Source organism: Paramisgurnus dabryanus, chromosome 1 (assembly GCF_030506205.2).
Source record: "Paramisgurnus dabryanus chromosome 1, PD_genome_1.1, whole genome shotgun sequence".
Classification (NCBI taxonomy): Eukaryota; Metazoa; Chordata; class Actinopteri; order Cypriniformes; family Cobitidae; genus Paramisgurnus; species Paramisgurnus dabryanus.
Window position 1 is genome coordinate 44854708 of NC_133337.1, and position 12063 is coordinate 44866770.

The 12063-nt window shown below is 38.5% G+C and overlaps 1 protein-coding gene across 1 annotated transcript in view; it reads left to right on the plus strand.

Annotated features, from left to right (window-relative positions):
- Positions 1 to 10598, plus strand: part of cdc42ep4b (CDC42 effector protein (Rho GTPase binding) 4b) — a 28366-nt gene extending 17768 nt beyond the window's left edge. Inside the window, exon 2 of the mRNA XM_065262408.2 lies at positions 6737 to 10598. Coding sequence (XP_065118480.2) covers positions 6932 to 7912 — 981 coding nt within the window. The 5' untranslated portion in view covers positions 6737 to 6931 and the 3' untranslated portion in view covers positions 7913 to 10598. The remainder of the gene's footprint in view (positions 1 to 6736) is intronic.
- The last annotated feature ends 1465 nt before the right edge of the window (positions 10599 to 12063 follow it).

Consider the following 12063-nt stretch of genomic DNA (forward strand, 5'->3'; position numbering starts at 1 on the left):
AAGATTTAAAATTTAAACCATTATAAATCCAAATTAGCACTTATATAAAATTAGTATGGCATACTAGAATGGTAGAAGTATTCTCTATGAAACTTTCATCTCTGAAGTATGTTTATGCATAATACACAAACATCCATTCACCTATGAAATGGACCACATGTTTTCTGTTGTTGCCTCGGGTTGATTGTTAAACATTACACAGGACAATTAGAGTGACTCAGTGCCTTTAAATTAAATTATTTTAAGGTTTTGCAGCTACCCACTGAGTAAATACATCACAATATAATTATTATTTGAGAGATAACAGCCATGCTCTGAATAAATGGTATATCAGGCTGTAGTGTGAAATATCCAGCAAGACTTTTGGAGGGTGTGTAGCATCTCTCTTCCTAAATTTGGTATGAATATTCAGATGACTCTAGTAGCTATTTAATATGGGGGACATCATGCCAAACAGGAAATAATGATCAGTATCAGTTGTACTGTTGGTATCTGTGTGAACAGGAGACCTGTAAAGGGACGTAAAGTACTTTAGAGATTATCAAGGGTGTCGTTGGATCAGTAAGCCCCTGTCATGCTGTCCTAAATCTCTATTCTGCATACTAAAAGGATGTCTCTAATGAGCTTTATCATGGCTAAAAATACTTATTTGTGTTGTCCTTTTATGGATAAGTTATAGAGAACATTTTATATATATATATTTGTAAATATGGGCTACTAAATAAATAAATAAATAAATACATATTTAGGTTCTAGGCTGCATAAAACTGCTTTGTACATTTTAGCTAAAAATATGTGCTGTTAATGTTTTATGTGCTAAGGCTAAAAGTCCAATGAAAAGCAATAAGGAGCTTAAAGGGATACTTCACCCAAAAATTTACCTTCATGTCATCCCAAACCTGTATGACTTTCTTCTGTAGAACACAAAGGGAGACATTTTTAGGAATGCTGGTCAACAAACAACATCGGCCCCCATTGTATGGATACAAAACCATTTCTTAAAATATCTTCTTTTGTCTTCCACAGAGGAGGGTTATATACATGTTTTAATAACAGATGGTGAATAAACGTTGACAGAAATGTTATTTTGTTGAGCTATTCCTTTAATACTGTGTAAGACTGAATCTTACACAATATATTTTGCAATACATGGAGCACAGCCTATTTTACCTTTTTTGCTTAAATAATACACATTAATTTCTGTTGCATTGAATCAGAAAGTTGCAGATATGATACAAGATGTGTTAGGATCTTAGCACGGCAGCAGCTTGTTTAATAAGTAATGGTCTTGTTTAAAGATTAAAGCTGGTCTATAAATAGTGCTGCTGTAATGCTGGTGTCTCATTTGCTGCAATATTTTCATCTGATATTCTTCCATGTGTTTTGCATGAGCGTCCTTACGCAAGAGATTGTGACATCATAAGGGAAGAGTCATGGGTGCGATGGCGTGTGTTTATACAATTCCGGAATTAGCAAAGATGCTTGTAGCAAAGATATGATTCATCTATACAAGTATTGCTTTACTTTAAGGTCATAAATCCCTTAACATGTGACTTAGTTAGGCATGTATTAACATAATCGTGAATGTGCTTGATGATACTTGAAAATCCCCAAAATATTTCTACATTTTATAAACCACAGTCCATTGCTTGTTAGTACATAACTGTTATCGTAACAGTGTGTTCTTAGCTTAGGAATGTTGAGATGGGAGCAGGTCTCCCGGTGTCCCGGTTTGGAGTTTGTCCCCTGTTGAAATGCACCCCCTGCAGATGTGTGGTTAGACTCTTACTGAGTCTCAACACAACAGTCTAAGCAGCTGTGGATGTGTAGGTCTCCAATGTAGGTCTCCTGCTTCTTCTAACACATCAACAAACCCTTGTCCTCAAAGTTGACGTGTTATAAGCAGGAAAAATGGGCAAATTTAAGGATCTTAGCGACCCTTTAAGGGTCAAAATGTGTCTGCAGGGGTCAGAACCTGTAAAAGGTGGTACAAAGAAGGAAAAGCACTGAACCGGGGACAGGGTCATGGGTGGCCAAAGCTTATTGATGCATGTGGGGAGCGAAGGCTGGCCCGTGTGGTCCGTGCTGGTTCTGATATAAAGGTCTAGTTGAGTCCATACCTCGATGGGTCAGGGCGCTTTTGATTGCAAAAGGGGGACCTACACAATATTAGGCATTTGGTCATAATGCTATGGCTTATATATATATTGGAAGTCCAGAGGGAGATTTTAGCTGGTGTAGAGGGTTTTAAGAGCTGTTGGAATTTTGTACTGATGTGTTATGCTGGATTCACACCAAACGCAGTAGAGGCGGCAAAAACGCGCTACTGCGAGTAGTTGGACGCTTGAACATTTTGAGTTTACTCACTTCATTCGCACGTGAAATTCTAGTCATTCTAGACATTCACGTGGAAATTCGCGTCATGGGAGGGGCTTATGCAACTCCGCTAGCTTCCGGTAATCACGTCACTACCAGAGCAAGCTCCTTATTGGCGACGTGATTTTCTGGCAAAGTTCAGATTTTTCAACTCTCGCATTCTTCCCCGGCAACGCTCAATTCGCACGGACTAGACACGCAAATGATGCAGATTTGTGTCTACTGCGCTAAACGCCTCATTCACGCCCGTTTACCTCCAGAGGCGCGTAAACGCATCTTTACATTGACTTAACATAGAAATCATTTGCGCAAGACGCTCTATTTGCATTTTTCGCTCGAGTTGAATATTTTCAACTTGGGCGAAGACGCATTTGAGGCGAAGAGCATGTGTTCACGTCATTCGTATCGCCCCAAGCGAGGAGGCGTCTGATCGCGTCTTTACATTGACTTTGTATGTTATCAACTCACGCAAATCGTTGAACTCGTGTCTGGTGTGAACTCACAGTAACGATGCTTAACACAAATGTCATGTTATAAAATCCCCTAATTTGTTAAAGTATTGTGACCCTGGACCACAATATAACTCTGGGTCATTTTTGCTTTTTTAAATTGAGATTTAGACATCATCTGAATTTGAATTAAAAAGGTTTGCAATCAGTCCCGGCCTTAGGGGGCCGGGCCCGCCCTAAGCCACCAGTGCCCGCCCTGGATGAACCTGCGGTCTCCCTTCACCTGTTCACCAGCTCCATGTTTTTATCAATAGGCCACTGTTATTAATTAGAAGTTATTGTTTTGTACATATAAAACTCCTGAATAAAAATAAAAATGTGTTTGGTCTGATTTTAAAAATATATTTTTTAAACGTATTTGATTGGTTTGTCAATAGTGAGCGCGGAAATGTTTGGTTGTTTGCTAAGCGTGCCACCGCTTAACGTTAAGACACGATTGAGTGGTGCTGCAGTGAGACTGACACGTTATGGTTCTGCTGTTATCTTTCAACTATTTTCGCTGCTGAAACAACAAAAACAGTCAACATTGCGTCTAAAATGTAAGTGGCTTAATATTAATTCCTTTTTTAGTGAACTGTCATTAAATCTGTCACATTTTCAACAGTGTGATGTGATGCTGCTAACTGTATCATGTTTTTAAAAAATCCACATTTTTACCGCAGTATGTTTAACCCACTTTGTTAACTCACTTTGTGTTTGCTGTGCTTATTTGTTTAACTTTGCGTTATTACATTATGCACTTTCGGTCGCCATTGAGACTAAAGGATGCAGAATCATTATCCTGTTTTTGTGATTGTTATTGGCGTTTTTAATCAGACTAGGCTACTTGTTTGGTCGAGCAAGTAAAATTCTCTTTCACTTGGCCTTTTAAAAAATCCACTTTTCTCTGATATTAAGTGGACAAGCGTTGATGACGAGCCCTGCGACGTGTTTTATTTGCGTTTAGATTGCTTCAGTAAGATAGGTCCAATCTTTACGACAACTCCGTTGTGTTAATGGAGAGGTATGTTAGTTCTTCCTTGCTTTTTTGTCCATTTAATTCATAATTAATGATATTATGGATTGCAGTGAGGTTGCTCTCATTTGTGCCCCCCCTGAAAAAATGAAATGCCCGTCCGTGAATTTGTGTCTGGCGCCGGGTCTGTTTGCAATGATGTATGGTTTGTAGAATATGACAATATTTGACCGAGATGCAACTATTTGAAAATCTGGAATCAATCTGGAATCAAAGTATTGAGAAAATCGCCTTTTAAAGTTGCCAAAATGAAGTCTTTAGAAACACATATTGCTAATGATAAATACATTTTGGATTTCTGGTAGGAAAATTACAAAATCTTCATGGAACATGATCTTTACTTAATATCCTAATGATTTTTGGCATAAAATTGTGGCAAATTTTGACACATACTTGTATTGTTGGCTATTGCTACAAATATACCCATGCTACTTAAGACATTTACATTTTATGCATTTTGCAAGGTATATGAGAAACATAAAGGAGAAGAATTATAAATAAATAAATAATATAATGAATATAAATAATAAATGAACACTTCAGTTATTGCTTCATATGTCACATCAACAGCTCATTTATTTCCTGATTAATGTTACAATGACATCAATTATAAATGGTAAATTTGACAAATTTAAACATACAAAGCATCTCTCTAGGGTGCTGAGAGTGGGGCGATATGCCGTGATTTAACAATGAGGTCAACCTGGCAGAGCTGAATCCCGTTGTTGTTTTTTTTACTCGAGTGGTGAGCTTATAATTTATCAAAACCCCTTCTGTTCCCTCACAGCTTCAGTCACTTGTGACCTCAATGGGCTTTTGTTATCAGAGATGCAAATGTTTTGGTGGGGTGACGTGTCTTTTGGAAGCTTGTTGCTTGGATTTCATTCACCCCGATGGCATGCATGCCAAGACAGGGGGTGGCCGTGAAGTCACGTTTGAAATCACGGCGAATTGCAGACAAACGTCCAGATGGCGACGAGGGCTTTGCTGATATATTTTTACTTTAGTTTCGGGGAAATCGAATGAGTGTATTTTTAACACCTGTTAGCTTTACAGACGTGTCTGTGATCTTGGTTTGTTTGAATGAATCATTCGATGAGTCTCAAGGGTGTTTTGTTTGCCGCTGGTGGTCAGTCAAAGCCAAGAGGCCTCCCCTGCGTAAGGAACCAGATAATCTGATTATTAAACTATAAATCACAGCGACCAGCTGGGTATCAAAAGGTTCGCAATGAACTCTAAGCACTGGAATCTTAAAGATTCTCACAGTTTCACTTTCTCTTTGTTTTATTACCCTTTACGGCGGCACTACAATAAGATGACACAGCTGTCATTAGTCTTGCGAGATGACACAGTATGTGTCATAAAGGAGTAAGGAAAGGATCGTAAATGTTTACGAAATAGAAACAAGAAAGATGGAAAAGGAAAAGAAATACATTGTTCAGCACAAACTGTGCAGTAGACTGGCAAGTAAATATTTAGATTTACTGATGATATAAGGGTGCTTTTCCATTGGATATTACGGCTTACTTTTGGGGGAGTGTCCACTGTGTGCAATACTAAGTACCTGATACTTTTTAGTACTGCTTCTGTTGAGGTTTCAAGCAAGCCGTTCCAATACTTCTGTAAAATGTGACATGTAAACACTGCAGATCACTGATTGGTCAACTGATTACCCACGTGCGCCATCAAGCAAATCAAGTGATGTCATCATATGTGCTTTGACGGACGAGTTCTGATACTAAACAATACGTTTAAAGTGCACGCTCTGGACGTCTATTTCTCACAGCCTCGGTTTGGAATCAACATGGCGGTGGACTAAGTAAGGCGTATACTCTCACCCACTCTGAAGTGGCACTAATCAGCAATGGAAAAGTGAACCAAGCCAAAGAAAAGCGAGCAAAGACGTGTCCTACCAAATAATGGAAAAGCACCATAAGAGTCTGGCACATAGTACAGAGAATTTCAGTCTGGATGGACTTAAATAAATGCAGCTCTCTGCATCTCCCAAAATCCCCCGAGTTCAGTTATGTAATCACAAAGAGTTGTACTTTATTGGTTTATTTTGTAGTGAACATCTGCTTAAAACTCTCAATACTTATTGTTGCAATAAACCGATTTACTCAACTGTGCTTTTGTCCCACAACAGTACTGACCATCAATAATAGTTTTCACACTGAAAGTTCATGTTAGGCCCTAGAATATTGTGAGGAATTTGTGTGGCGTAACTCCAGAGTAAACAGATGGTTCAAAGGTTCAACACAAGTCAAGTTAAAAGCACAACGCTTTGTTTTAAGTGGTAGCGTGTTTACCACCGTGCTGAAGTAAATCTTTCATGTAACATAAATCATTTGTGCAACGTGTCACCCTGTCGACACAGCACTTCCACATCCAACAACAATAAAGGATCATGGGAAATGGGATGGAGTGTCAACGGGAATTCCTTTTCTCATTTCTTCCATTTATCTTTTTATGTAATATAAGCAATGCTTCAAGTGGCTTTAGTGTTGAAATACTTCATGTTGATGCAAGGTTTTCATTATAATAATAATAATCTGAATAATGTTTGCTTATGATGTCATTGAGAAAATCCTATTTTCAAAGTATAATAATTTCCTACACCCCAAAGAAATGCTTGGTTATTGTCAACCCAGCGTTGGGTCAAAACAGGACGAACCCAAATATACACGCACATTATCCGGGTCATCCATTTTTGAACCAACAATGTAATATTTCTGTTGTGATATATTCACACATATCAAAGTTTCCAGTTGTAATGTACAATAGAATAGATCTTATTTTTTTCTTATATTAAAATATTATCTTTTTATTTCCGCAGCTTGCACATGCTTACGGCTGGACACTGTAACACATCTCTGCTTACAATGGCGATGAGTCCAACATGCTTGAAGGTGTTTTCATCCTGACTTCTGTCCTGGATACACGCAGTTTGAGGAAAGATTGACCTATTGTTCATAGACAAAAGACACTGGTTATTCTTGTTTTCTGTGGTCAAAGATTAAGAAACATCATCATGCCTATTCTAAAACAGCTCGTGTCCACGTCTTCCCAGTCGAAGCGGCGTTCTCGCGCCGATCTCACAGCGGAGATGATCAGCGCGCCTCTGGGAGATTTCCGCCATACTATGCACGTGGGTCGAGGAGGCGATGCGTTCGGGGACACCTCCTTTCTAAGCACCCGTTCCGGAGAGCCACCACGAGAGCCAGAGGTGCAGCGCACCTCACCCAAACAGAGCCTGTTGTCCCGAACATTCAGGAGCAGCAAACGCTCCCAATCCGTCAATCGCGACAAACCTGATAAATCCAAACTGGCAACTCCCGGTGGTTCATCAAGTGTGAAAACCGCAATCTCATTGCCGTATCTGAACGAAGACGGCGTCGAACGAAGTGTCGGAATCAGTTTTCCCAAAAGCGTGTCATCAAGTCCTTTAAGGTATCTTCCGGACAATGATAAAAAGCCACTTAATGGTGCTACAGCACCCCTTGCTTCTGACTTGGAGTTGGAAGAGAAGAGCTTCGGTGAGCTGACCGACTTGCGGCCGTCGGTTCCGTATACCGGAGGCATGAAACACGCAGAGTCCATAATGTCCTTCCACATCGATCTGGGTCCCTCCATGCTGGGGGACATCCTGAGCGTCATGGAAAAGAAGGGCTGTGACGACGACGACCTTGGGTTCGAAGAAGGAAAAAGTAGCGAGGGACGCAGCTCACCTCTCCAAAGCCCATCCAACGAGGCAGAGGAGTCCCTTCCTAATATCCGATCTCTTCATCTTAACTCCGGGAGTACCCCTTACACTCCAGAGATCCTTACCAGGAACCATGAACATCTAGACAGCTGTTCCGTGTCCAGTTCAGGGTCTACCGTGCTGGAGGAAAAACCCGACAACCAGTTATACGAGGACAACATGGTCAAGTACAGCACACCCCGAGTTCAAGACGACACAGACTTCTCCTACATGGATGACAATGAAGATGATGATGAGATTAGGGTGTAAACCTCACGGTGCCGGATGGTCTGTGCAAAGATCAAAAACATGTGGATTGTTTTCAATTTGTGGATGTACATGCTAGCACAAGGACCGTTTTTATTATGGAGATAAAAGGGAAGATGTGTATTTCAGTTTGTTTTTCTCCACTACAACTTCTATTTCAGGTACACAAACTCTTTGTTACTAGTAAGCGCCCACAGCTGTAAGAAGAATGTGCTTACGTATTTGTTTCTGTGTGCCGTTGGATCGGAATGCTATTTAAAATGGCAATCATTGTCCCGTGTGCATCATAAATGAATTCCAGTGTTGACCACTGAGAGTGCTGATACTGGAGGTATGTGTGGACTTGTTGACGGTGCATTTTTCGGATACAGCTCACCTATGCCTTTGCACTCTTTGTAACTCTGAACCGAATGCCAACAGTCTTTAAGTTTCCTGTTTTGCAGTTCTTGATTGGGTTACAATTTTCAATGTCATGTACTCACCCCAGCATCATTTGAAAGTCATGTGACTTTTTTTCTACGGTGGAACACGAGGATAAAGTCTAAATCATGATGTTGATGCATTGAAAATCAATGGGGACCCTCACTAAATTTGCCAAACATCTCCTGTTGTTTTCTGTAGAAAGAAAGTCTTATTTGTCACTACGTACGATTTTGGGGCGAACTATAACTTTTTAGGTTAGTAATATTTACAACCAATTGTATTGGATGTCGAATACCATAAACTTGTTGGAGGTTAAACAGGACTCTCTTTAATGTGTTGCCTTCATTCAATTCAGATCTGGACTTTGTCATGTGCTTCATGTTTGTATAAGAGGATTTCCTGTCAGGTCACATGAAATTCTCAGTCATGGAGATGTGAAGAAGGTCAGATTTATGTGATCCATAAACTGAAATTAACAGTAATGTTGTCTTATTATAATGCTGCAGAAATAATAATTGGATTGAGACTTGAGTTGATAGTGTTGCGTGTATGACAGAGTAAACAGATTATGAAGAGGTTTGTGTAGAAGTGTTATTTCATTATTGTTTATAGACTCTTCAGTGTCTCTGTCTTAAAACAGTGCTCATCATCACAAGGACTTCTGGAGGGTTTTCATCTCTGAATTACTCTTGTTATACTTTGTATTGCTGAATTCAGGCTATGCGTGCAAAACCAATAGCAACTACTAGAGAAGGCATTCATGTTGGTATGAAAAAGATCAGAAATACTTGCCAACTTCCTGGTATCCAGCATCCAAGTATTAACTTTTCATTATATACTTTGGGTAATCATACAATTTTAAAGTGACTCAGTATCATTTAAAAGCATTGCATTCTTGATATATGTACAGTCGCTTTCATTCATTTACTGTATATTTGAATCTAATAATCCAGATTATTATTCCGTCACCTGTGTCGGTCCTGTAATCTGGCATTACAAGCACACTAGAAGAGACAAATGGTTGTCTATGGTACCCAATGATCTGTTGTAGATCTTATACTTTATTTGCATTATATAGTCATCTCTCTGTAGCCTTTTATAAAATGTTAACATGGTCGTCTCGGATAAGCATTGCACCATCATTAGCTCTCAAACACTACATCTTATGTATCTTAGTGTATAGCTTGTTCATGCTGTTGGTTTATGAAATCAGTATGTCTGTACAGAGAGATAAATACGGTACGGATGAGTACACTATAAAACCTAAAAGTTAACTCAACTCAAACCATTTAAGTAAACCGGTTGCATTAGTTTTAAAACACATACATTTGAGTACTGTGAACTTAAACAAATTGTGTCATATGCAGTTATGGACTTATATTTAAATTCACACTACTTAAATGTAAGTGGATAATTGCACATGACTCAAGTTTACAGTACTTAAATGTATGTGTTTTAAAACTTAAATGGTCTAATGCAACCGGTTTACTTAAATGGTTTAAGTTAAGTTAACTGTTAAGTTTTAAGGGGATGCATGACTTGTTGAGTTTCTTACAGTGTTTTTTTTTTATGGTTTATCCTCAAAGAATTAGAAAATTGGGTGATTGCCTACAATGGACTTGTGCTGCCTTATATCCAGCTGAAATGCTGCAATGTGCCATTTTTGTCTGAGAGTTCGAACAGAATTACTTAAGTGGAGTATAAACAAATGTGCCAGTTCTCTTTTTTTTTTTTTTGCCCTTTTATTTTTGTTTCTTTTATGGGTTAAGAAAGTGGTCTCAAAAATGTCATGCTGCACACAAGGTGGCTGAAGATGTCTAGATAAGACACATGAGCTGGAAACTTGACCGTAAGGAGGTTTGTTGGAGAGCACTATGGCACCATCTACAGGATTTTTTGGAGTATTGGAGTAGTGTTCATTCATTTAGTAGTCTTTGCATATGCAGGGACAAAATTGTACCATCGTGTAATAACATGGAGGTTTGTGCAGTTTATTTTTGCTTTATTGTTAAGACCACAGTAGTATAATAATTTATACCATCAAATCTGTAATTGAATCTTCTGCTGTCAAATACAGAATTCCTACAGAAAATGGCTTAAAACACTAAGGCTTCAATTAACAGTATCTCTTAATTTTTTTGTATTCACTCTCTCTTTTTCACCTTTACCTGTATTGTTTTGTATTGACTTAATAATGAATTGCCTCACCTTTCCCTGCTAAATAACCGTTATATTTTTCAATAAAACCAAAAACTGTAAAACTTCACCGGGGACTGTAATTTATACTGATGTTTACGGTTATTATTTTAAAGAAATAGTTCAACCACAAAAAAATTGTCATCATTTACTCATCCTCATGTTTTGAACATGCATGAAATTTTTATTCTGTTTAACACAAAGGAAAAATTTTTGATAAATGATTGTAATCACACAGTTGATGGTACCCATTGACTTATTAGGAGAAACAAGTAATATGGGTACTGTCAACTGTGTGCTTACCATCATTTATCAAGGTGACAGCAATTTAATTTTTAGTTGTACTATCCCTCCCTTTAAGGCAGAAAAACTAGTTCACCGGTGTTATAGGATTACATGCTATTACATGTTTAATAACCTGAGGCATTAAAACTAATTTATCACAGCAGTTTCAAGAAATAATTTAGCATTTTTGCTTTTACAGCAGAAAAGGTCCCTCGTTTGAACCTTGGTTGTGTTAGGAGAGAGGAGTTTGAATGTCAGCACACACTGTAAAGCAGTGGTTCTCAAACTTTTTAGCGTGCGGCCCCCATTGAAGAGGTGCAACCCTTCATGCCCCCCCAAAGAAAATTTATGCAGGGTTCCCACGGGTCCTTGAAATCCTTGAAAGTTTGTGAATCTGGGGGGAAAAATTCAAGGCCCTGGGAAGTTGCTGAAAATATACATACAGATAGATACAGGTCATTAAAGTGCTTGAACTATTTTATGCAAGAAGTTTTCTGGAAAATCTATATTTTTCCCTGTGTAGTGTAGGATAATATCATAAAAATTCTAGACTTTTTAAGCACACGTGCTAAACAGTTTGTTTTAAATGCTTATATCTTCTGTATGCTAATGTTGATTCATCCCAAAATGTTTTTTTTTTTTTTGCATAGTTTGACACATGAAAACGTCTCTGGTTACGTATGTAACTGTTGTTCTCCGAGAAGGGAACGAGATGCTGCGTCTTCCTTCGTCCCTGTAACGACGTCTTCGGCAATATATCAGATAGCGATATACTTCCTGGCTCCTGCATCACCCCGTCTTTGTCATTAAGCCTCATCATTGGTTGAATTTGATATACACATTCAGACGCACTTACCACTGGAGGCGTCCCTTAAGTGTCACCGCAGTGTTGTAGCACGAGTTCCCTTAAAAGGTAACCCAATGTAACCTTGCTCTCACTTGAAATGTGTCCCCACATTTAGTCCTTGAATTTGAGGGTATTGCAATCTGGAAAATCCTTGAAAGGTCCTTGAATTTGAATTTAACTGTGTGGGACTCCTGTGTATGACATAAAACATTGTAAAACTTAACATTTTAATTAAACAAAACATATTAAATTATTGAACGTAGTGATGTTTGTTAATGACATTTATTTTGAGATTTAAATACACAGAATTTATAAATACATTTATTTTATAAAAACCGGGGCCGCCCATCTCAGGGTGAGAACCACTGCTGTAAAAAAATGATATCAAATCATCATATTTTTG